This window comes from Ovis canadensis, chromosome 19 (genome assembly GCF_042477335.2).
Source record: "Ovis canadensis isolate MfBH-ARS-UI-01 breed Bighorn chromosome 19, ARS-UI_OviCan_v2, whole genome shotgun sequence".
NCBI classification, from domain to species: domain Eukaryota; kingdom Metazoa; phylum Chordata; class Mammalia; order Artiodactyla; family Bovidae; genus Ovis; species Ovis canadensis.
Genome location: NC_091263.1, coordinates 31,003,264 through 31,030,309, shown reverse-complemented (window position 1 = coordinate 31,030,309; position 27,046 = coordinate 31,003,264). Strand labels below are relative to the sequence as shown.

At 40.4% G+C, this 27,046-nt stretch overlaps 1 protein-coding gene across 4 annotated transcripts in view; it reads right to left on the bottom strand.

Annotated features, from left to right (window-relative positions):
- ZNF197 (zinc finger protein 197) overlaps positions 1 to 27,046 on the bottom strand; it is a 92,824-nt gene that overhangs the window by 14,180 nt on the left and 51,598 nt on the right. For 2 of the 4 annotated variants that reach the window (XM_069560818.1, XM_069560817.1), the window contains one exon: positions 19,104 to 22,149. In XM_069560818.1, the coding sequence (XP_069416919.1) occupies positions 19,805 to 22,149 (2,345 nt within the window). In that variant the 3' untranslated portion in view covers positions 19,104 to 19,804. Of the gene's footprint in view, positions 8,645 to 11,929; positions 12,075 to 13,051; positions 13,368 to 15,576; positions 15,776 to 19,103; positions 22,150 to 27,046 lie in introns of those variants that run through there. The other 2 variants (XM_070289376.1, XM_069560825.1) reach the window with 2 other exon arrangements.

The window sequence follows — 27,046 nt, the reverse complement described above, 5'->3', positions numbered from 1 at the left end:
CACTACCCATTCCACACCCCACAAGAACATCTTACCACTCCAAACAAGCCAAGATCTTTTTCTTAATTTTTCCCTTCTGATCATGAAAGTAATTTAGGCTCACTGTAGAATATGTAGACAATGCAGGAAAATTTAACCACTGTTAATACCTCAGGTATTTATTTTCTTCCAGTCTTTTCTAGGCATGTATTAATACATTTAAGAAAAATGAAGTATCTATATACACCACTGAGTTTTATACTTTGCATGTTTCATTTAATATTATTGCAAATATTTTATTGTATCACTAAAGATTCCTTAAATAATGATATTTAGTGGTTGCAGAACATCCCATCACATATAATCATTCTACTATTGTTAGTCAGTTGGACTATTTTCATTTTTTGTAAAATATTAACACTGACAAGTATATAAACCATTGTCAAAATAATTAGTTTTAGTTTTCTAAAAGTGGTACTACTCTATCAAAGGATTATCAACATTCTTTTTTAAATCATTTAGCTTCCAATAAAATAATAATGAGTTAAATGGTTTAAAATATATGAACAACAATGATGGGACAGGGAAACAAATTTCTACAGGATAGAGAATGGATGAAATAGTGGCTTCATCCACAATAAAATTAGATGGAGGGAGCGGCAACTTGAAATACTTGTTGAGGGCAATGCAGTAAAAGGAGGCAGCTATCTACCTGCCAAACTCCAGATGACTTGGGACTTGGAAACCCCTCGTGCAATGAAGGGTAAGGTGGAATAGAGCTAAAAATAAGTGCATCAGGGGTCTAAGAATCCAAGCCTCCACTGCAGGGGGCTAGGTTCACTCCATGGTGGGGGAACGAAGATCCATGCATGCAGTGCAGTTAAGAGTAAAAAAATAAGAGCATCAACTGAAAACCTGTAGTAACACTTGATCGCCTTCTCTCTCACGCTAGAGAATCATTTACATTATCCAAACCCCAGATAAAAACATGAGATGATTTTTTGCCAAAAGATCTCTGCATCCTGGCATTTAGAGTCTTCAGGGAAACAACTTGTTCCTACCAACCACTCAAGAGGGAAGCCTTTTACTGAGCCAAGCCCACTACCTGCCTCCACACCACACAAATATATGTACGTTTATATCTGAGTGTGTAAGAATCACAACATATTTGAGGAAATCCTCGAAAGAGAGTCAACAGGATAAACAACCACAAAAAAAGGACCCAGAGCAGGGGAATGAAGGTGGTGAGGCAATTCAGTGACAGAAGAGACTTTAAGGAAAATCCTTCTAATTAGAATACTCAGATTTAAGAGGCATCTGTAAAATGAGAATAGTATGCTACACAAAAGGAACAAAGTGAGAACAAGAAAAGGCTCTTACAAATTAATTACTGCCAAAATACTCACTAGAAAGGTTGAAAAATAATCAAGGTACTCTCCCAGAAAATGGTATATAAGACAAGGAAATGAAAGTAATATAGTAAGTAGTTGAGGATCAATCCAGAAGTTATATTTGATTGACAGGAATTGCAAAAACAGTGAAAATAGAAAAAAAATATATGGAAAGGGAAAACTGTCACATAAATAACATGAGAAAATTTCCTAGAAGTACTTGAGTCGCTAGATTGAAAAATTTCACTGAGTCCATTAGGGAATGGAGTATATCAAGGATAAACAGGAGACTTTAAGAGCTTGAAAGGGGTGGGAAAAGAGATCACAAAACTGTGAGTTCTATTGATTGTCAAAGAATAAGAATTAGCCTGCAATCAGGCATCTAATTAGCAATGTTGGACGCTATACATCAGTGAAGCAATGCCTACAAGCTCTGGGGGTAAATTTTCAACCTAGAATTTCACAGCCAGTCAAACTACCAAGCAAGTGTGAGGGCAGAGAAAGTTGTTTTACATACATAGGCATCCAACATACTCTTGCCTTCCACACATTCTTTTTGGTAAGTGACTTGATGCTCTGCAGTGAAACCAGAGTGGAAACAAAAGGTAGATGTGGAATTTAGGATGCTATGTACCAGTGTAACAAAAGGACAGTAGGCATAAAGAATACCAAGGACTGGGCCTTCCCTGGTGGTCCAGTGGTTAAGACTCTGCATTTCCACTGCTTGGAGGATGGGTTTGATCCCTGGTCAGGGAGCTAAGATCCCACGGGCTGCGTAGTGTGGCTAAAAAATTTTTTTTAATTAAAAACAAACAAACATCCTGGACAGACTAAAACAGGAGGCTGGAGGTCTCTGGAAGGAATATATACAGGAGAAAGGGGGACTCAAAGAACGTCTAATTGGATGGAGAATTTGGGAGTAACGGAGGAGGCATTAAAAGCAACCAGCACAAGGGGAAAAGACAACTAGAAACTTCAATAAAAACAAAATGCTGCTCCAAAAAGGAAACAGAATCACAATAAACTGCATCTGCAGTGAACATGTATACAGTCATAGTAACATTCATGCTGTTTATTTCAACTTTCAGAACAAATCAATAAACAAAGCATAAAAGACTATGGTTACAGAACAGAATTTAAGAATTGTCAGACTTGACACTTTCAGAGGCAGAGAGGTGGACAAGGGGAGGAGACAGAGCATCCCGCATTCTACCAAAATTCTACATCCCACATTCTACCAAGTGGAGAATGAGAGATACTATTTATAGTTAATACAATAAAACTAAGTTTGTGATTATAATAAATATTTTTCCTGATTATAAAATTTTTGTTCCTTATAAAAAATATGAAAATTACTTTAAAAAATTTTAATCACCTATAATTCCATTATCCCTAGAACCTGGGTTTGAGCCCAAGCTCTGGAATTTACCATTTGTATGGTTCCAAAAAAGTCACTTAAACATTTATAACTTTTTTATTTCCTTCATGTATTTTACTATACACTTTTAAAGAGTATACAGTGTATGTAACAACATTTTACGAGAATTGCACTATATACACACAATTTTGAATCCAGATGCTTTTCACTTTAAAGCCCAAAGTAAAACTCTGGATACAAGTATCATGCTCTTCTATACTTGTAAATATACTTCTTGGCCATGGGGAGGTCAGAGGTTTCCCAGAGATGGGCCTGAGCCACATATTAAAAGAAGCCAAATATTACACAAAGCAGAAGGGGGCTGTGGGGTGTGGTGATGAGAGATCACAGGCACCACGAGAGCAAGTTGCCTCCAGGCCGCAGTAAAGGTGCATGAGAAACAAAACCAATAGGCTGGAAAGAGATGATGAAGAGCTTGGTAAATAAATCATGTTAAGGGATCCAGCTTTCCAGTGAGAGACATGAAAAGGGGGAAATGCAAGCCTTGCTTGGTTTGGTACCCCAGGACCTAGCACCATGTCTGCCACAAAGAGAGTGCATAACAACTATTTTTGTCATCAATGCCTGATACACTGGAAGCCAGAAACAGCTCCTGGGTTTCCGGTCTGGGTGTTGGATGATGCCACCATTTGCTGAGGGGGGCGGGGGCGGGGGGAGAATCCAGGAGGAGCAAGATTGAAAAGGTTATGTGTCTGGGCAGCATCCCTAGAGATTCCGTAGTCTGATGTTGATTTTGAAAAATGTCACTGGGAATTCTTTGGCAGTCTAGTGGTTAGGACTCAGCACTTTCACTGCAGGGGCTGGAGTTCAATCCCTGGTCAGGGAACTAAGACCCCACTAAGTCACACACAGCCAAAAAAAATAAAGTTACCATTGTGTAGCAGGTGTGGGTGATTACATAGTAAATCCCCAGGTGTGATTTGAGACCCCAAAGGATTCTTGGATTGGCCTCAGGGAGTTGATATGCCTCCACAAATAAACACAAAACTGAGCATGCAATCTGAGTTTCTCCTAAAGAGGATCCACAACCTCCACCAGATTCTCAAATGGACTGTGACCCCAGAAAGGTTAGGCACACAGGTGGGAAAGTGACAGAAGTCGGAGGACAGCCACCTAGAGGAGAGAGGGGACCCACAGCATGGTGGAAGGGCTAGCTTCCTGAGCCTGGAGGATTCACAGCCAATTGTGTTTGAGAGGGGGCTGTGCTTATGTGCATGTATGCTGATGAGGAATCTCTCCCCCAGGATTCACTTTTGCATCCCTTTGCTGTCTCACTTAAGGGTAAAAACAGACTTCTGCATTCTACCCTTAATGCTCATCATCAGGCCTAGCTCTCTGAGAGCTGAAAGACTGACAGTTAGCAACTTAAAAAATGGGGCTTCAGAGTTCCCATCTACTTCTGGCAAGACCAGCCTAGGAAGAAGGGAGATGAAAGGACTTCCCTGGTGGTGCAGTGGTTAAAACTGTGAGCTTCCACTGCAGGGAGGATTCAATTCTTGGTGGGGGATCTAAGTTTGCACGAGAATAAAAAAGCAGGGCGATGACCCCAAGGAAAAGGACAACCTAACCAACCTAAGTTGTTTGATAACAAAGGGTAGCCACTCTTCTCCTACCAGAAACCCTACTGGAAAAAGTAGGTGGTAATTTATTTTCAGGGTTGGAATTGAATTGGAAGGGAAAGTTGTTATAAGCTGGGGAAGGATCTGGTCTGTTTAGCAACCTACGAGGCTCACATGACTTGTGTAGGATCAGGAGTCCTGAACCTGGGTATTTGTGGAAACCCAGATTTGGAGATGAAATACAAACAAAAATGTAAAGTGTCACTTTGTCGAATGGGGAACAGAAAAGCATGTTATATAGAGCTTGTTTTGCTTATATAAATAAATTGTTTGGTATATTCACTTGAAACACAAATACAGTGAGTCAGGTCAGACAGAGTCTCAGCAGCCAAAGGTCGTCAGAGGCACAGAAGCTGATGTGGTCAGTGTCCTTTTCTGCTGAAGCAGAACACTGCCTTATACTAGAGTTCCCCTCCACCTCTGATCACACACATCTGTGACCTGCAGGTTTTACTTGCCTGCAGTGGTTCACACCCTTCCAAAGTTTTAAAAAATACTGAGGCCTAAAACAGAAAAAGTTTCAAGTGTCTCAGATAATTCTAACATGCAAATGAGGTTAAAAAACCACTGTTGTAAAACACTGGGTCAGTGCTCTTCTGAACTCCCTACGAATAGAGGAGATCACAATCAGCCATGACTCAGCGTTCAGTTAGTTACAAGGATAAAAACACAACACGAGGCTCCATTTAACCATCTTAATGGTCACAAAGCACAATTGTGGCCTCTTGGTGTATTAGTGTCACCGATTTACCCTGAATCTTCAGACCTGCTCGCCCTCTCTGAGCCTCTTAATCACTCAGGGAGGAAGATACCTAACTTGTTCCTAATTTCAGCAGAGACATGTGGTGTTATTTTTGGGTCTTTCCACTTCCAGACTGGGAACAGAAAGAGTCACTATCAGGGTCTATGAGGGCAGGAACACTTTTGGTTCTTACTTGTGGCTTGTATTGATTTTTTGTGTCTATATGATTCAGAGTGAAACTGGGAAGAGAAGTCATACATACTTTGATGAAAGACTGTGGTTAAAGGGGAAAACAAGTTAAGAAGTTAATAAGCTTTTTGTGTATGCCTTTGTATGGCAGAGTACTCTGTAAACTACAAAACGCTATGTAACTAATATTTAGTCCTGTAGAAATGAGACAATAAATGCATGGACTTACGCACAAGAGCTGCCCCCAAGTGCTCTCACCAGGTATAGCATTTATAGTAAATGCTTGCATGCTGAGAGTAGGATGTAGATAGATCCAGAAATCAAGAGAAGAGACTCAAACCCTATCTTAAATTTGCTGTTTGCTGGTCACTCTAAGGCACATCCCCAAATCTGTCAGCTCTGCTATGAGACTATCTACCCCTTTCTCAGACTCTCCCACAGATTCGGGTGGGGTTACATGTGTAAGACAGAATGAACATGGTAGAACAAAGGGAACCTGGATTTAGGACCTGGGTCTGAACACAGGCTTGTTACTTAGTCTTGGCTAAATGACCCCTCTCAGTAAAGGGGACAAACAGCTCTTTCAGTGTAACAGGGATTAAGGTAATGATCTCTGTGAGAACACGATGTAAGTGCCAGGTATTATGACTCTACACAAGAAGGTACACAAGGAATCAGGTTCTGTATAAACACAAGGCAATATTATTACATGACTCCACCTATTGCATAGTTGTAGAAATTGTTTTTCCAGGAATAAAGGCTCAAATGGTAACAAAGGTATCTTACCTCAGCCAGTTTCTTCCTCCTCCTAAAAGTTTTCATATGTCAATACCTCTGAATTTCTTAAAAAAAAAAAAAAATTAAGACCTTAGGAATCCCACTCTGCCCCCTCCCTCTCTGTTCATTTTCCTCTTGGGTCCTCTCAGAATTACAAGGGCTCCATTATTTCTTCTAATGACCAGATCATTCAGAAAGTGACAATGATGCCCAAACTGAGCCCTCTGGCTGGCCTGGGCAGAATGAGAACAGACAAAGTGGGCATGCCTCCAGCTTTATTCTGTGACTCCTCTATCTTGGAAGGGGTCTGTTAGCAGCGTCTCACTCAAATGGAATGCAGTGGAAACCACGGTTGTTATTAGAAGACTTGTTGATCTTCTCAAAGGAACACAGCCCAGCAGTCTCGGTGGCTCTGCTGTGCAGTCTGCATCCGTCCTCAAGTGACTGCCATGCAGGCTGGGAAGTGATCAGAAAAGACTCATTAGCAGTCTCCAGAGCTTTACCATTCCAGCTGTGATGAGGTGCAGACCACGAGGGAAACAACCGGTTCCTATTTCCATGCATTTAAGGAGTGGCAGACAGTTTTTTGTTTAATTTTCAAAAAAAATTACCCAGGGAATGGAAATTTTAGCATGTTCACAGGTGAGAGTTGTTGGTGAATTGCTACCCCAAGTGGTTTCCTTCATAAGTCACTGCTTAAACCCAAAATACTAGAACACAAGGTTCAAAGCTCCCGAATCCCATCAGTCAGACACACCAGTAACCTGCATGTTGCCCTGGAAAATTACCAGTTTTCAAAAACAAAATTAAGTGAAAAATCCTTTTCCCCAGAAGGATCTTTATCACGGAGCTCTGAATGACCCGTTTCTAAGAAGGCCACATCCCATTTCACACAATATGATCACTTGGAGTACTGTTAAAAACAAAATCCTTGCCTTGAGGCCTTCATTTTCATTTTCTTTAAACTAGCCTCTGAAATGTCTGCATTGTGTTTTGTGCTGCACTCCTGAAAACTGTTGCTTTTTTTCTTTGTTTTTGGCTGCAGAGCATATGGAAATTCCCTGACCAGGGATCAAACCCATGCTCCCTGCATTGGAAGCTGAGTCTTACCCCCTGGACCACCAGGCAAGTCCAAAACCATAACTTTGTAGGACAGAGCAGGCTTCATTTTCACCGAGGAGGAAATAGCCAAGAGGTGTCTATCAAACTTGGGGAGCGGGAGGTTTGGATCGGCACCTGGAGGTCTCCCTTGTACTCTATGTGCTCTCCACGAGGTGGGTTCTGTGGTGGCGCATGAGGTGTGAGTTGGAGATGAAGGCTGCACCGCACTTGGCACACTCATAGGGCTTCTCCCCCGTGTGGGTTCTCTGGTGCACCGTGAGGCTCGACCTCTGCCGGAATGACTTGCCACACTCATTGCATGTGTATGGCTTCTCCCCATTATGGATCCTCTGATGAATAAGCAGGTACGAGCTGCACGTGAAGGCCTTCCCACACTCATTGCACACGTACGGAAGGTCCCCGCTATGAATTCTCTGGTGCACAATAAGGCATGAGAGCTGACTGAAGGCCTTTCCACACTCGCTGCAGTCATAAGGTTTCTCTGCGGTGTGAATTCTCTGGTGCACGATGAGGTGTGAAAAACAACTGAAGGCTTTTCCACACTCTTTGCACTCATATGGCTTCTCCCCAGTATGGCTTCGCTGATGCACGATAAGATTGGCGCTCTGGGTGAAGGCTTTGCCACAGTCATTACAGGCAAACGGCTTCTCCCCGGTGTGGATTCTCTGGTGAACAATCAGGTTGGAGCTCCGAGTAAATGTTTTCCCACACTCGTTACATTCATAGCATTTTTCTGTGATGTGGACTTTCTGGTGCCGGGCAAGCTGTGAGCTATAACTGAAGGCTTTCTCACATTCGTTGCACTTAAAGGTTTTCTCTAAGGAGTGGATTTTTTGATGTACAGTCAGGTTTGAACTCTGGGTGAAGGCTTTCCCACACTTTGAACAAACATAGGGTTTCTGTCCAGTGTGGATTCGCTGATGCACAACAAGGTTTGCACTCTGAATGAAGGCCTTCCCGCACTGGTGACATTCAAAGGGTTTCTCCCCAGTGTGGATTCGCTGATGCACCACAAGGTTTGCACTCTGGCTAAAGCCTTTCCCACACACACCACATGTAAAAGGTTTCTGCCCAGGCTGGCTTTTCTGATTTTTAACAGAGCCAGAACTGAGGGTGTATCGCTCCTCAGATTTGGGACACTTCTGGTCTTCCTCTTCTTTGAGGTTTTCAGGGAGGTGACAGTCCTTCACTGTCACCTGTCCAAAATCTTTCTGCTCCCTCTTTATTCTTTGCCTCTTTAACATGTTCCTATTTTCACAGGCTTCTCCTAACTTGGGTCCTTGCGGGTCAACTTTCTGGATTCTTCCTGAAATGATGAAGGGTTTTTCTGCTTCATCACATATTTCAATTTTTGGAACCAATAACTGTGAATTTTTGGTTTCAGTACCTGAAACAAACAAACAAACAAAAACAGAAATGTAAGTTTCAGATTTTTATGACCTAGAAAAAGAATAGGATGGTCAATTCATAAAGATGGGGAAGTATGTTGAATTCAGCTGTGAGCTGCAGGTCATGAGCAACTGCACAGGGGAATCGAGCATCCAGACACCCTACTGGCACAGACCAGGGCCCTCTCCAACCAAGAAGGGAGTGGGTGGCATGGGGATGTTTAAGGCACAGAGCAATACTGGGTAAGGGGACAGTCCAGTTTGGTTTCTGGCTAAGACCATGGTAATGCAACCATGGTAATGAAACTCCAGCCGTCACTCAGGAAGGGCAGTGCCAGAGAAAGAGAATGGCTGAGCCCTGGATACAACAAAGCCCTGACTTCGACAACAACAGAAAACCCTGAAAAGCTAATCTTTTTTTGGTTATATCTATTTCTACTGTTCTGACTTTTTAAAAACTCTACTCCATTTTTCTCCCTGTAGTTTAAAACTGCTCTTATATCTTCTTTTCTTCTTCCTTATCTTACTTTTCTCCTTGTTACCTCTTTCCCCTGCTACCTCTTCACTCTTCCTTTCCTGATTTTTTTGCCACATCACATGGCTTTTGGGATCTTAGTTCCCTGACCAGTGATTGAACCTGGGCCTTCAGCAGTGGAAGCGGGGAGTTCTAACCACTGGACCACCAGGAAACTCCCCCCCTGCTTTAAAAAAAAATTTTTTTTAATATTTTTTTAAATTTATTTTTGGCTGTGCTGGGTCTTCGTTCCTGTTTGGGCTTTTCTCTGATTGTGGCGAGTCGGGGCTACTCTCCAGTTGTGATGCTCAGGTTTCTCACTGCCATGGCTTGTCTTATTTCAGAACATGGGCTCTAGGGTGCAAAGGCTCAGCAGCTGCAGCTCCCGGGATCTAGAGCACAGGCTCAATAGTTATGGTGCATATGGTCCTAGTTGCTCCGTGGCATATGAGATCTTTCTGGATCAGAGATCGAACTTGTGTCTCCTGCATTGGCAGGCGGATTCTTTACCAATGAGCCACCATGGAAGCCCCATCTTCTGAATTTTTCCAGATGTACAAAGGAAATAAAAACAAGAAAAGTTTAAAAACTTGTTTTAAATATATAAACTTTAAGTACTTCCCTGGCAGTCCAGGGGTTAACACTCTGCATTTCCAATGCAGGGTGCGAGGGTTTGATCCCTGGTCAGGGAACTAAGATCCCACATGCTGTGTGGTATGGCTAAAAAATTAAAAAAAATTTTTTTTTTATTTTAATGTATAAACCTTAATAAATTCAATATTAATGAGTATATACCAAACTTTAAATAAAACTCTCAGACATTCACATCAAAATTTCCAAAGTACTTTCATGTATACTATACAATTTTATTATCAAGATGAAAGTACTTCCCTTCATTTGTATGGGAGCTAAAAAAAGTGCAAGGCTGTTTTCACTCACTGCTATATGTCTAGCACCTGTTACACAGCTGGGCACACACGAAGCAGGTCCTCAACAAATCTTGTATTTACTGAATGAACAGACCCCAGTTCACAGAACAGAGAATGGAGGTTCAGAAAAAGAATGGACTTGCTCAAGGTCAAAGAGTTCTCAGAGACACGGCAGCAACTACACTGGGGTTCCCTTCTCAATTGCTATAAGTCAGTGTTCTCGCCATTACCTGTAATGACAGAAATTGCTGGCAGAAAGGTGAGTCCTGGCTGGGAAAAGCAGGGAAAGAAAACAGTTGTCTGGTTCTCCCTGGTGGTTAAGAATCAGTCTTCCAATGCAAAGGACATAAGTTCAATGGGGAACTAAGATCCCACATGCCACAGGGCAATTAAGACTGCACACCACAACTAGAGAGCCTGAATGCTGCAAGTAGAGAAGCCCTCGAGGCAACCACTGAGCCCATACTCTGCAACAAGAAAAGCCCCTGCACCACAATGAGAAGCTGGTACACCACAACTAGTGAAAGCCCACAGCCCACTTGCTACAACAAAGACCCAGCACAGCCAAAAAAAAGATAGAAAACAGTGGCCATTCCTAGTGGATGGGTGCAGCTGTTGGGAGTTCAGACCATGAATGTCTGATAAAGCAGGGAAACAGAAAAGAATTGATATAAGGGGACTGTGCCAGAAGGACTGGAACAGAAAGCAAAGATGGGAAGCAGAAGTTACTGAGAGTTTGGGGAATTAAAGAAGACACAGGAATATAAAAGGTGGCCATCCTAACCTTCCCCACAACACAGGTTTAAGAAAGGGACTTGGTTTGCAAATGCTTGAGGAACTGGCTAGGGAGAAGAGAGGGTTCAGAATATTCAAGCACAGCCCTGGCCAAGCAAGACTCATAGCATGACAGTGCCAGAGGGACCTTGGCAGGCATGCAGGGACTGCTTCCACAGCACAGGACTTATGGTGACCACACACTTGACCCAGTTATATGTCTCTACTTCACAAGCTTCCACCACTGCTAGCCATGCATATCCTGAGTCCCAGCCTGAACCAGGTGGTAAGTCAGCCATCATGACTGACTTTGGACATCATCATGGCCAAGTGTTCAAAATCCTCTAGAAAGTCCCCAAAGACCTATGAAAACGGAACACCTCGAAAAATCACCACAAAAGGTGACCCTTCTTGTCTTAGCTTCTCTTGTAGACTTCTCTTGTAGGCTCAAGCTACAACAAACACGAAGCATAGGGAGAGGACATGTGTCTACATGTGTGCATAGATATGAAACTTGCTGAACAATAAGTGTGATCAAAAGTTAAATTTGGAGAACTTCCCTGGTGGCTCAGTGGTAAAGAATCTGCCTGCCAAGTAGCTGACACAGGTTTGATCCCCTGATCCGGGAAGATCCCATTTGCTGAGGACCAACTAAGCCTGTGTGCCACAACTACTGAGTCAGTGCTCTAGAGCCCAGGAACCACAACTATCAAAGACCACGCTCCCTAGAGTCTGTGATCTGCAACAGAGAAGCTACTGCATTTGCAGCAAAGAAGACCCAGCACAGCCAAAAATAAATAAATATGTAAGATTATTTTTTTTAAAAAAGCTAGATTTGGAGTTTACCTGTGTTTGCCTGGTGTGGTGTCTTGAAACTGTGTGCAAAACAAGCCATTTCCTATGATAAATGCATAGGCATCTTTCAGCATCCCTCTGCCCAGCTCTCCCTGATACCTTCAACCCCTCAGTGCTCTCTGTTGCTCAGGCCAGGAGACCAGACCAGCAGCCTCTGAAAAGACTTTGAGAAACCTCAACAATCAGATTCCGAATCAGAGAATTGACCTCACCTAGACAGGCCATGTTCCCATGAGTGTCCAGGAGCTCACTCTTGGCCAGAGTCCCTGGTAATGAAGAGCTGCCTGGGGCTGAAGCAGCAGGTGCCTCTTGTGTTGGTTTCAGGACTACAGCCACGTCCCAGAACATGTTCTGACCCTAGAAACAAGCAGGCACAGGTGGGTTTATGAGGAGACTGTCGGTGGAAGATGGTATGATCATAACTTTGAGGATGAGAACATAAGCACCTATTCTTCAAGGCCATAAAAAAAAAAGAAAGAAAGAAAAACACCAACTATTTTTTAAAAAAGGGAAAAGGAAGCTAGAGAGTCTTCCCTAATCCCCAAGGTGAGTTAGGCAGAGAAGCAAGCCTGCTATCTTTTCCCCTATCACTTTGATTTCATCTCACTGCCCAGAGCTAACTTGTCAGTGAGCGCATGACAAGACAAGAAAGCACATGGGGAGATTTTTCAGAGTAGATCTTCCTAAGACCTAAAGATCAAAGAAGCAAGGTTCTGGTCACGTTATTACAGAGAGGCTTTGGGGTACCTCTGCCCTCATAGGGCTAGTCATGGTGAGGTGTAGGTTTGAAAACTTACAGCCTCACGAGTCAAATCGTGGTCTGTGGACAAGCCGAATCACCATCACTGGGAGTGTGTGAGAACTGCAGTGTCTCTGACCAATAGCCCAGATCTCCTGAATCAGAATCTGCATTTTGACAAGACCTCATCCCCTGACCCCAACCCTTGGTGATTCTTAGGCATATTAGTTTGAGAAGTACAAGTAAGAGTTATCAAATCATGGCTGGATGCACCGGAAGAGCTTTTTGTTTTTCAATCAGAGATCTGGGGCCCACCTCCCCAGAGATTCTGATTTAACTTACATGAGATATGACATAGATATCATGATTTCAAAAAAGCTCCCCAGGTAATTGCAAACTGTAGCACAGTTTGAGAAGCACTGCTTTATAGAAAGTACTGAATGTCAACATCAATATAATAGTATGTTTCAATTAAATTGCAAAAGACTAAAGAGCCCTCACCAGGAAACAAGACTCTAGGTGTGGAAGCAGAGGGACAGGGTCCCTCCTGAAATCATGTGCAATCCTCCCTCCCTTCTCCCCGACCACTGCTTACCTTTTCCTCCTGTTCTGACACAGGGAGGCATGTCTGGGGATCTTCCCCAGGGGCCCAGACTTTGATGTTTTCAGAGCGTATTTGTTGGCTGGATACCTGACCCACAAAGCCTTCCTCCTCTTCTTCCTCTTTTTTCACTGTCACTGGGCCCCAGTGGGCCAGGGCCACAGCTTCTCTCAATTCTGCAGTCATCGTCTCTGCTCAGCAGAATTCCTATGGCTGGGGGTTGCCCAGCAGAAGTCAAGCCCCATCTAATCTTTAAGTTTCAAAAGCTTCTTCCTGAGTTTCCTCCCAGGGACATGATGGGTAGTTTCTACTGGGAAATCAGAAAACACTGTTAGGAGAGCAGAGGTCTGCCTGGATGCCACTAAGACCACAGGTTACCAGTGTCCAGGCAGCAGCCACTGCAGCACAGGGCCTGCTCTACTCCTCAACAGGAGGGAAGGAGCTGGACTGTAAATAAGCAATTTATTCCCATAATGATCTAATTATAAACACATTTACGTAATGTTTATTGATTTCCCCGATTATACAGTTAATTGTAAAAACTTAAAAAATACAGAAAATGATTTTAAAAAATTACCCCTAGCTCATCTCCAGAGAGATAATCACTGTATAATGAAGAATTTAAGATACTTATTTTGAGGGAAAACCTCCAACCATACTGACAATTATGACTTGAACTTTTTAATTTAGGGGATGCATATTTTCACAATTATCACCATGCTTTTTTTTTTTTAAAGAAGAGTCATTACAATGCCAAGTTTTTTGTTTTGTTTGTTTTAAGCACCAAGAACTACAGTATGAACAAAAGACTCTCAAGAAAAAGACTGGCAGTCTAGACAGCAACTGTGCTTCCTAGGTAGCACTAGTGGTAAAGAACCCGCCTGGAAATGCAGGAGGCATAAAAGATGCAGGTTCAATCCCTGGGTCAGGAAGATCCAATGGAGAAGGGCACGACAATCCACTCCAGTATTCTTGCCTGGAGACTCCCATGGACAGAGGAGCCTGGTGGGCTACAGTCCATGGGGTCATAAAGAGTTGGACATGATTGAAGCAACATAGCACTAGACACCAACATGTTTGGAGAGGTTATCTCTGGGTGATGTAATCACAGGTGGTTTTAAGGTCCTCTTCCTTTGATTTTTACATTTTTCTATTTCTTTCAACTTCTCTGTGAAACAAAGCAGCACTCTTAAGATGGTAGATGTTTCAATGTTAAGTACATACAATGCCATCTCCTTCTGGCATGATACTCTAAACATTATATAATATACATAATTTAACTACAATATAAATATTATATATTATATAATACCTGTAATATTATAGGACTTCCCTCATAGCTCAGTTGGTAAAGAATCTGCCTGCAATGCAGGAGACCTGGGTTCGATTCCTGGGTTGGGAAGATTTGCTGGAGAAAGAAATGGCAACCCACTCCAGTATTCCTGCCTGGAAAATCCCATGGACAGAGGAGCCTGGTGGGCTACAGTCCACGGGGCCGCAAAGAGTTGGACATGACTTAGCGACTAAACCACCACCACCATAATATAATTTACTAAACCAGCCCCTATTTATTAATCACTGCTTTAGTAAAAGAACTTTATTTCCAGTTTATTTTAACATAATTCTTAAGAGTCTTTCATGCAAATAGTTTTTTCTGCTGCTGAATTATTCCTTTAGACTAGACGGATTACTAACCAAAGGATTTTATAGGTGACATATATTGTCAAACTGCTTTCTAAAAGGACTGAAATAAATCATATCACCATGAACTAACAGTTCCCCAGTATTACAGGCAAGCCAACAGATTATTTTGTTCTTAACCTGTGAGTAAAATAATCTACCATTATAGCTGATTATGGAGAAACTGAAATTTTCCTATTTCCCTTTAGACGTCTTATTAGGGGAAAAGTGCTAAATTTCATTAAGTTCTCTTTTGCTATTATTGAAGTGATCATATACTTTATTCTGCATTAACTTACTGGCAACTTATTCCACACACTGCATCTCTTGAGTAGTGCAATATTTTAGTACTGCAACAAATCTTAATTCTGGAGAATTCTTCTTTCCATGACTAGTTGAATTTTATCAGGGAGGAAGGTCCTTAATACTAGTTTCACCCGTGTATACACAAGATTGCCTACTATAGGTATTGTCATCAGACTGCTGATACTCTAACTGGCCCCCAGCCCTAGACAGCACAGTCTCCTATTATGGGCTTCCTTTCAACGTCCTTTCCCTATTTCCAATCGTGGCAACCCATCTCCTCCACCTCCAGACGCCACACAGCCCAGTTTCTGGGATAATCCGGGCCCCTGGGGCGGTTAGTGTCCAACCTACCCCGGGGCTAGGCCCCCGGTAGGTAGGCAACAGCGGATTTCCGAAGTGGTGGGGCGCGGAGCCGCCCCGGGACAGACAGACAGTGCTGGGATCCCTGAAGGGAGGACGAGGCAGACATACCCCTGGAATGGACCCTCCCGCGCCCCCGACGTTCGCGCCCAGGCCACGCCACCCCCGCTCACCGTGCGCGGAGCAGAAGCACGGCCGGAGCTCGGGAGCTCTAGAGCAGAAGGCGGGTGGCCTGGACCCCGGCGCCTACCGGCACGAGAACAATGACCGGACAGGAAGTGCCTGGGGATGGGCTTCCGGCTCCCCAAGTCGCCAGACCAGCCTCTCTAGGAATCTCGGAGGTATTGTCTTCTCGTTGGGTGTCCAATTTCGCTACAGATTAGGGATGGAAGAACAAGCTCAGAGGGAGTGCAGGTGGATTGGGGACCCTGAACCTCAGGGCAATGGGCATTCCTATGCCTGGCAAGAGCACTGAAGTGAGGCGCGAAGCCGGGAGCCTGAAGCTACAGAGTATCCATCTGTAGAAGGCCCTGATCATTTTGACCCAAATGTTTTATTTTGGAAATATCAAACGTACAGAGAATGGTACAGTGAATGACTGTACTCAACAACTAACACTTCACTCTCTTTGCATTGGGCTTTCCTGGAGGCTTAGTGGTAAAGAAGCTGCCTGCCACTACAGGCGAAAGGATTAGATCCCTGAATCCAAAATATCCCCTGGAGAAGGAAATGGGAACCCGCTCTAGTATTCTTGCCTGGAGAATTCCACGGACAAAGGATCCAGGGGGGCTTCTATAGCCCATGAAGTCACAAGAATCAGACATTACTGAGCAACTAAACGTTTGCCGTATCTCTCTATACATACTGAAAAACATTTTTAAAGTTGTAATCATCAAAATACTCATTTCAAATACTTCTATATGTATCTTTTAATAATAATAAGAATCTTGACACTAACAATACCATCATTACAGGTAGGAAAATTAACAAAAATTCCCTAATATCATCTATTATCATTTTCAAATTTCCAACTGTCCTAAAATATAGACTTCATTGTTTTTCCAAGTCAGTTTCACACACTCTATTTGGTATGGCTGTTTAGATTTGCTTTTTAGTATGAATTTACTGATTCACAGGAGTTGTAAAGATAATAACCTTCAACTAGTTTCCACCAATGGGTACATCTTGCATAATTATAATTTAAGATAAAAATCAGGAAACTGACACTGGTACAATGTGTGTGTGTACTTGTCATTTTATCACATGTGGATTTGTGGAACCACCATCACAATTCAGATACACAATGCTCCGAACACCAAGACCTCTCTTAAGTGCAACCTCTCCCTCTTCTGCTGCTCTGTCCCTCCATCCCCAACCTCTGGCAACCACTAATCTGGTTTTTTATCCCTATACTTCTTATTTTAGAGTATTATGTAAATGTGACCAGACAGTATACAACTTTTTGAGATTGGATTTTTTCACTCAGCATAATTCTCTTGGAATATACTTGAGTCACTGCAGATAAAAATAGGTCATTCAATTTTACTGCAGAGTAATAAGTATTCCATGGTATAGATATATTGCAGTTTCTTTTAACCACCTGTTGAAGGATATTTGATGGGTTATTACAAAATACTATTACTAGTAAAACTGCTTTTAACAATCACATACAGGCTTGTGTGTGTGTGTGTAACAGGAGTTTTCATTTTTTTGACATGAATGCTCAGAGTGCAAATACTGGGTCATATGGTAAATGCATATAAGAAACTGCCAAATTATTCCCCATGGTGGCTGTTCTATTTCTCATTCCCAGCAATGTAAATAGATTCAGTTCCTTTGCATCCTTGCCAGCATTTGGCGTTAAAATATTTAAAAGCTCTTCTGATAGCTGTACAGATTTATATCTTGCAATTCCCAGTGGCTAATGATGTTGAATATCTTTTCACTTGTCAATCTATACTTTGGTAAAATACCTGTTCATGTCCTTTGCCCATATTCTAATTGGATCTATTTATTATTGCTGAGTTTTTGAGAATTATCTAGCCTAGATACAAATTCTGTGTTGGATATATGATTTGCAAACATTTTCCCCCAATGTGTAATGCCTTTTCATTCTCACTCTTTAATATCTTTTAAGCCCCCCTCCCCTCCACTTTTATCTTTCATTATGGAAAATTTCATACATATACAAAAGTAGTACAATAAACTCTCAATACTCACCCAGCATCAACAATTATTATCACCCCCTTCTCTTTTACATCATCTTTGAAGAATCCAGTGCAGTGTTTTTTTTTTTTTTTGGCTGCAACGCCCAGCTTGTAGTATCTTAGTTCCCCAACTGAACTAAGGATTGAATGTTTGCCCTCCGTAGTGAGAGCGGAGGACTCACCACTGGGCCGCCAGGGGATTCCTGCAGTGCAGTTTTCCTAAATATGCCACATTCTGAACTTGTTTCTTATGATGTCTTTTATCTTATTCCTTTGCCTCCTGTATTTCCTGTAAACTAGCAATCAGGTCTAAGAAGCTTGATAAATTCAGGTTATACTTTTGGCTTATCACATTACATGTGGAGGGAGGCATATGTGAGTTGTCTCAGCAATGTTACATTTTGTTAAACTGATTAAGAGGTAAATGCCAGATCTCTCCATTATTAAAGTACATGTGATTATCACATAATGGGGGTAATTTTTCTTCAGTATGGACATAAAGCATCTTCATATTCATTACCCCATAAAAACTTAGGGAGGTAGATATTCTTCATTCTGTTTAACAAATGAAGAAATCAAGGCTCTAAGAAATGAAACCATTTGTCCAAGGAAAAGTGGCAGAATCTGACTCTTAAGGCCTTCAGACTTTTAAGTCAGGCCCCTTCCAGTTTTCACTCTTGGTTCTTTCAGTCTAAAAAGGAACCAGCCCTCAAAGAACTTCGGGGTTGAATTCATAACACTTACTATAATCAACACACCACTGCAATGCTGCTAAGTATCAGAAAACAAAATCCCAATATTAAGGCATTTATACTTCAGCGACAGAACTGGCATTCTGAGAATTACAACATAAAATTACCAAACCAAGAATACAAGAATTAAGTTTACAAATGTACAAAAGGGTACAGAATGAATGAATGATTGGTTCACTGGGAGTAAATGGGACTGACAACTCAGAGATGGATTCTGAATTGGTATAATCAGAGATTTGAAGGACTAGGCTGTGTAAAAAAACTTATGTGGTTAAGTTGAGTGCTGGGATAGAATGTTGTTTCTTGAGTAACAAGCCATTTGTATGTCACGAAATATTGATTAGAAGTGAGAATGACAGCAGCAGAGATAATCAGCTCTGGGGCTGAGGTTAAGGATTTTTTCCCTGTCAGCAAGGAAAGTGACATAGGAATGTCCTTCTATTTTGACACTACATCCACTAGGTTTAAAATTCAAAGGCTGAAAAATAAACTGTTTTTTCTTGGCATCAAATTAATGGCAAGACATTATTTAGTAAGCCAATATTTGTTTTCCATAAAAACAAACTAGGTATATTATATATTATCTCCCTTAAACATTTAAAAAGTTGTTTTTAAAATTTTTTTAGAGTACTAAATTCCAAAGTTAACCATCCACCATACTTCCTCTTACTATAAAAATTAAACTTTTGAGGTTCATGAAGTCCTAATACTAACTTGATGAACAAACACTACATTATGCCATTTTCCAGATTTTGACCATATCTTTTATCCAATTTTATTGACAATTAAATTATCTCATAAAGTACTGTCACATGATCCTTTTACTAAATGCTCAAAACAATTCTATGAAGTAGGGGTTATGCCAGTATTTGACTGACAGAGAAACTGAAACTTAGAGACTGACTTAACATCACAGAGCTCATAAGTGAAAGAGCCAGAATCCAAACCTAGGTTTTCAGATTCCAAATCCAGTGTACTTAAATTGTCCTCAAAGAGCAGTCCTGCCCACCCAACTTCATGTTTTGTATGTCTTAATCACACTGTCTGTACAGACATTCTCTAGCAGTGATACTATCTTTAAGATGTACCATATATACGTATCTTTTCAAAACATACACTTTTTAATACAAAGATATTTTTGCTATCATTTACAATATCTTCATTATATCTTATAAATCATAATTCAGTTTCTTCAGAATCTTTAAGTGCTTCAAAGTCCTTTTCTAGGTTCATAAGAAATGATTTGGAACAGAGTATCTTTTAACTAGAATTTGCCTTATGTTTTTGTAGTCTTGAAAGTCTAGATTAACTTTCTGCCTCATGCAACACACTTGTCTACAAAAGGGTCAATCATGACTTTTTTTTCCTTATAAAAACCATATGCTTCCATTTATCCAACAGTCACTTACAGAGGCAGGGATGCTATTCCATTTTACACAATACTAGATTTTCTGAATCTTGATCTTGGACTCACTGGCATTTTGGACCCAAGAGAATTTGGACCCAAGAGAATAGGACCCAAAATCCTCCAAAGAATGGATTTTTTGTTGAAGATGAAGGTTTGAAGTCTGAGAGAATTCTTTTTCAGACTCATCACATTCACAGTTTTTTTCATCTGTATGAATTTTCTGATGCACAGTTAGGTTTTTTCTTTGCCTAAAAACTTTACTACAGTCATTACACCCATATGGTTTCTCTCCTGTGTGGATTCTCTGGTGGCCAACTAAATTCCTCTTAGAAGTAAAAGATTTTCTACACTTTTCACATTCATATGGTTTTTCCCCAGTATGCATTCTCTGATGTACAACAAGGTTTTTGTTCTGACTAAAGTCTTTTCCACACTCACTACATTTATAAGGTTTTTCTCCAGTATGGATTCTTTGATGTACCATAAGATTTCTACTAGAGGTAAGCACTTTTCTACATATATGACATTCATAGGTTTTTTCTCCACTGTGAATTCTCTGATGCTCAATAAGATTTCTATTGTAAGTAAAGCCCTTCCCACACTCATTACATGCATAAGGCTTCTCACCAGTGTGGATTCTCTGATGGGCTATAAGGTTTGAGCGGTAACTGAAGACTTTCCCACAGTCATTACATTTGTAAGATTTTTCCCTTGTGTGAATCCTCTGATGTCCAATGAGGCTTTTCTTCAGAATGAAGCATTTGCCACACTCATTACACTCATACGGTTTCTCACCACTGTGGATTCTCTTATGTTCAATGAGGTTTCTGTTAGAACTGAAAGCTCTTCCACATTCACTGCATTCAAAGGGCTTTTCCCCGGTGTGGATTCTCCGATGTACGAGCAGGCTTGAATTGTAACTGAAAGCCTTCCCACAATCCTCACATTTGTAGGCCTTCTCTTGTGTATGGAGCTTCTGATGGACCATGAAACTTTTGCTCATAATGAAGGTTTTCCCACACTCTCGACATTCATAGGGCTTCTCCCCATTGTGGAGTCTCTCGTGGTCAATGAGGTTTCTGTTAGAACCAAAGACTTTGCCACAGTCTTTACATTCATAGAGATTCTCTCCAGTGTGGAACCTCTGATGTAAAATGAGGCTCTTTTTCAAAATGAAAACTTTCCCACATTCACTACATTCATAGGGCTTCTCCCCATTGTGGAGTCTCTGATGGTCAAAAAGGTAAGCACTCTGAGTGAAGGCTTTCCCACATTCAGTACATTTATAAGGCTTCTCTCTGCTATGCATCCTCTTATGGTCAATGAGACTTGACTTCGAAGTGAAAATCTTCCCACATTTTTTACAACCAAAAGTCTTCTTTTCTGTGTGAACTCTCTGGTGTAGGAGGAGGCTTTTGCTTCGAATGAAAACTTTTCCACATTCTTTACATTTATATGGGTTCTCTGTACTGTGGAGCCGCTGATGGTCAACCAGGTAAGTGGTCTGGGCAAAAGTTTTTCCACATTCATCACATTTATAGGGTTTTTCCCCAGAGTGGATTCTCTGGTGTAGAATGAGGCTCTTCTTCAGAATGAAAGCTTTCTGACACTTGTTACATTTATAAGGTTCTTCTCCTTTGTGGAGCCTCTGGTGGTCAATGAGGTAAGCATTCTGAGAAAAAACTTTGCCACACTCATTACATTTATAAGGTCTCTCCCCAGAATGGCGTCTTAGATGTATAATAAGGCCTGAGTGCCTATAGAAGCCCTTTCCACACTCCTTACATTTATAAGGTTTCTCCCCAGTGTGGATTCTCTGATGGTTTAGAAGGTAAGCACTCTGAGAGAAGGCTTTCCCACATTCATTACATTTATAAGGTTTCTCACCAGAATGGTTTCGTAAATGCATTAGAAGGCTTGAGCGCTGAATAAAGCCTTTTCCACACTCCTTACATTTATGAGGTTTCTCCCCAGTGTGGATCCTCCGATGATTTATAAGATGGGAGATTTTATTGAAATGTTTACAACATATATCACATTTATACAGCTTCTTTCCTTCAGCACCTATTAAACTTTCAGAAAAAGCTGAATCTGAAGCCAAGGTTTCTTCAAATTCCTTCCACTTTTGGCCTCGTTTTTCTGGTGGAGTCCTTTTTTTCCTGTCTCGTTCACACAGGGAACCTTTCTTCAGTGTATCTCTTTCCTTTGCTTCATTTCCCCACTGACTTGAAAAAACTTGCCATTCACACTCTTCCTCAAAGTCAAGAAGCTGCGGAACACCTCCTTGAAATCTTTTTGATATTCCTCTCTGAGAATCTGCTCTTTGAGATATGTTCAACTTGGATGTCACCTCCTCATTCTCGGTCATGGTCTCCCATTCTGATAAAAGAAATTAAAGATGCAAATATTACCATATCCCTGTGTCAGCAACAACAAGATCTTCAAAAGACTTTAAAACAACTAGAAGGATACTTTTACATAAACACGAAAAAGAAAAGCTTTTCATTAAAAGGGAGTACAAAGCAGAATGCTACACTGACAGAATGTTATAAATGGATTAACACAGAATTCATTCTGAGATACTTCTAAACTCGTTGCCTTCAGGGAGCAGATGGAAACATAGAAAGGATGTTGAATAAACAGATGCAAGAAGAACTAGAGAAGGATCTTAATACAGGTGGTTCATATATAAGCTCATGAAGCTGGATGGGGCTTATAAAGAACTCTTTTTTTTCTTCTTCTTCATGCTAAGAAGATGGGAACTCTCAAAGAAAGAAAATATACCTAAAAACTCTGAAGGCCATCTTTAACTTTTGAAGAGTCAAGTGCATCCTCAACATTTTTTAATTACTTGAAAGTAATTAATCTACAGAAAAAAATCTATTAAAAAGCAACGTAACACTTCGAATTCTTCTTTTAAAATTGAGAAATGGAAAATTTAAAATTAATTTCACAAAAATATCAGGTCTACATTAGACTCCATCATGTAGTTATATATAATAAAAACTGAATGAAAAGAAAAAATATAGAGACATTAAAAACTATGAAAACATCTATAAAATAATGAGGCTAAACTAGTTAACCTCTTTATGACTCTAATATTCTCAAATATTTAAAAATATGAAATGATGTATATTTTAAATGTTTTGGAAACTCATTTTCACCATCCAAATGTGAGAAAAATTATGAACTAGTTTCCCAAATTATCTAATAAATAAAATCATATAAATAATAATAACATTATCTTCTATTTGAGTATAAAAACAGTATTCTTCTACCTAAATACAGAGAAAATACATAGGAAAGGAGTGTAAAACAGACTGGTTTTACAATTTAAGCAGAATGCTGGTTGAAAAGAAAGTTTTCTTTCTTTAAGGAAGTAGAAGCATTTTAAGAAATAGAAGTGTTGCAAGTGGTTAAACAGAAATGGGAAATGGTTAAGAAATAAAGGATTCATATATATACTAGCTAATTAGCTGAATAAATGAAATTTTAGTATAGAAATCAGACTATGTGTGGGCCTAATGAGCTCTAAGGGACTTGGGAAAAAAATATCAGAATCATAGAGGGAGCTGACTATTTTCTTCAATCTTTGGTTAAGCAGGCAACCCTACCTCCAATCCTCCCCAGTCCTCTAATCCATGTCCACTCCATTGCTAATTATCTTTCCAATATGTATATTTGATCATATCACTCACCTGCTCAAAACAAACAATGCTTCATTGCCTATAGGATAATGCACAAATGACAAGAACAGCCCAAGAGATGCTATCCTCCACTATCTGCTACTTTTCTGGCTTCGCTTCTTATTAGTACCCTTTATGCCTATAGACTCTAGGCATGGAAAACTATGTACAGATGCCCAAACATGTCATGTTTTTGCTTGCTTCCCTATCACCGCCCATGCCCCTTTCTATTCCTGAATCTGCTCTTCCTCTTCCCAATTTGCTACCTGCCCAAACTTACAGGCTTAAAAACTAAGGACAAAAGTCACCCCCACTGGAATTACCACTGATCTTACAGGAAAAAAAAAAGTTTAAGGGAATACCATGAATGATTCTGTGCCAACTGAACAACTTCTTAAGATGGAATGGTCAAAAAAAAAAAAGAAATGGCCAAATTTCTAGAAAGACACAATGTACTAAAATTGACTCGGGATGACACAGAAAATCTGAATAGTTCCATAATAAGCAATGAAATAGAATCAGTAGACAAAAAACTACCTACAAAGAAAAGCCCAGACCCAAACTGTTTCACTGATGAATTCTACCAAACATTAAAAGAATGAATACCAATTCTTCAATTCTTCACACACTTTTCTAATCAACAAAAAAGGTGTAAACACTTCTCAACTAATTCTATGAGGCCAGTATTACCTACATACTAAAAGCAGACAAAGATATTACAAAAAACAGACAAAACTACAAACCACCATATCTTTATGAATAGAGACATAAGAATCCTCAACAGGGGTTTCCCGGCGGTTCAGTAGTAAAGAATCTGCCTGCCAATACAACAGATATGGGTTCAATCCCTGGTCTGAGAAGATACCACATGCCACAGAAAAACTAAGCCATAGCTACTGAATCCATGTTCTAGAGTCCAGGAGCCGCAACAACTGAAGCCTGCATACCCTAGATCCTTGCTTTGCAACAAGAGAAGCCACCACCATAAGAAGCCCGCGCACTGTAACTAGAGAGTAGTTCCTGCTCGTCACAACTAGAAAAGAGCCCACACAGCAATGAGGAACCAGCACAGCCAAATAAGCAAATTAAAGGGGAAAAAAAAAAAAAGACTCTCACCAAATATTAGCTGACTCCAGCAACACATAAAAAGAATTCTAGGGAGGGGGGTTCATGTTTGAGAATGCATGTAAGAATTAAAGATTTTAAAATTTAAAAAATAAAAAAAAAGGAAAAAAAAATAAAAATAAAAATGATACTTTTAATCGCTAAAAAAAAAAAAAAGAATTCTACACCATGACCAAGTGGGATTTATCACAGGAAAGCAAATATTTGTATAACATCAGATAATCAATTAATAAAATACATCATTGTGCTTAGCACCAAAGAATTGATGCTTTTGAACTGTGGTGTTAGAGAAGACTTTTGAGAATCCCTTGGACTGCAAAGAGATCCAACCAGTCCATCCTCAAGGAGATCAGTCCTGAGTGTTCACTGGAAGGGCTGATGCTAAAGCTGAAACTCCAATACTTTGGCCACCTGATGCGAAGAACTGACTCATTGGAAAAGACCCTGATGCTGGGAAAGATTGAAGGCGAGAGGAGAAGGGGATGACAGAGGAGATGGTTGGATGGCATCACCAACTCAATGGACATGAGTCTGGGTAAACTCCAGAAGTTGGTGATGGACAGGGAGGCCTGGCGTGACGCAGTCTATGGGGTCGCAATGAGTTGGACACAATTGAGTGACTGAACTGAACTGAACTGAAAGAAGCAACCAAAAAACTACCCGAACTAAGTAGGTTCAGCAAGGTTGTAGGATAAACATTAATATACAAAAGCAGTGTATTTCTGTACCGTAGCACCGAACAATCAAAAAAGAAAATTAAGAAATCATATTAATAGCATCTGGGATTTCATGGCAGTCCAGTGGTTAGGATTTGGTGTTTTCACTTCTGGGGCTCAGGTTCAACCTCTGGTTGGGGAACTAAGATCCCACAAGTGGTATAGCCCCTTCCCCACAAAAACAGTCACTTCCCTCTGTAAATCTTTCTCTAAACCACCCACCTCTCCTCCTACTCTCCCAGTTCTTTCATCATACCAAGTTCCTATGTGCTCCCACACTCATGCATACTTTTATTATATAGCATTTGTTACACTGTATTGTACTTATTTTTGTAAATGTCAATTCAACTTGAATGTACTTTAAGGCAGGGATTAAGCTTGATGTGTGAGATACTTAATATTTCTTGAATAACTGCCTTTAAATTCTATTTCAATCTCTTAAATGAACATTTATAATTCTTTTATATATTGAAGAAGTATGTGCAAGCTATCTGGGAGTCTGCTCTTTTTTAAAAAAGTCATTTTTTGGCTTTGCTGGGTCTTCACTGCTGCTTGGGCTTTTCTCAAGCTGTAGCAAGCAGGGGCTGCTCTGTTTGCAGTGTGTGGGCTTCTCTTGTTGCAGAACACAGGCTCTAGGGCCTGCGGGCTTCAGTAGCTATGGCTCCCAGGCTCCAGAGCACAGGCTCAATAGTGAAGGCTCACTGCCTTAGCTGCTCTGCAGCATATGAGACCTTCCCAGACCAGGAATCAAACCCACGTCTGCTGTGTTGGCAGATGGATCCTTTACCACAGAGCCAATAGGGAAGCCCTGAAGTCTGCTTTTCTACCAGCTTATCAATGCACAGAAACTGAGTACACAAAACTGTCAGATTTGATAGTGTCACAGTCTACTCCCAGGTCAGAACACCATGGGCTACGGAGTACTTTATCTGAGGAAATCTGGTTGTTCCCGAATTTTAATCATTGTCAATTTTTTTGCTGGGACTGTCTTTAGACATATTACTTATTTTCCCTCTTTCTGAACCATTTCCTTAAGGTATCCTCCTCAAATCAGAACTACTAGGTCAAAGAACATAAGTACTTCGGTATCTGCTTGCTCAAAGCCCCAACAACACTGCAGTTAGAGCATATCTTACTTATTAAAGTTGATTCAAACTTCTTTTTCCTCAAAGAGCTAGAATAAATAAGGAATTCTATTTTATTATTTTTTAAGTTTAACCTTTATTTAGACCAATCTGGAATTTATTTTGGCTTACAGCATAAGCTATGGATCCATGGTGAGTGTTTCTCATAAAATTAATTAACCCATTCAAACATGTTTTAAAATTTCTAAAAAGAAAGATGGGTTATATGGTAAATCGCATTAGAACTACTGAAAATCACTTGGATTAAACAAAAAAGTGAGCAAACAAATTTGATTCCTGGGTCATTCTGCATAAATATAAAAATAAAACAAAGAAAATATCTGAATAAAATACATGTGATTTAAAAAATAGTATTTTTATGGAGAAAGACACCATAAAGGAAAATATTGCTGTTTGAAAGATCTTGTAAGACTTAAACTCATAACAAGCACAGAAAGGCAAACAAATGCGAAAATGCACAACATGTGACAAAGGGTTACCAGTTCTAATGAACAAAAGAAATATGTAGAAAGGATATGAATAAACATAAAATAACAACAAACATAATAGTACTAATAATCAAAGAAATGGAAAAAAAAAAACCCAAAGGATAGGATTGTTCATC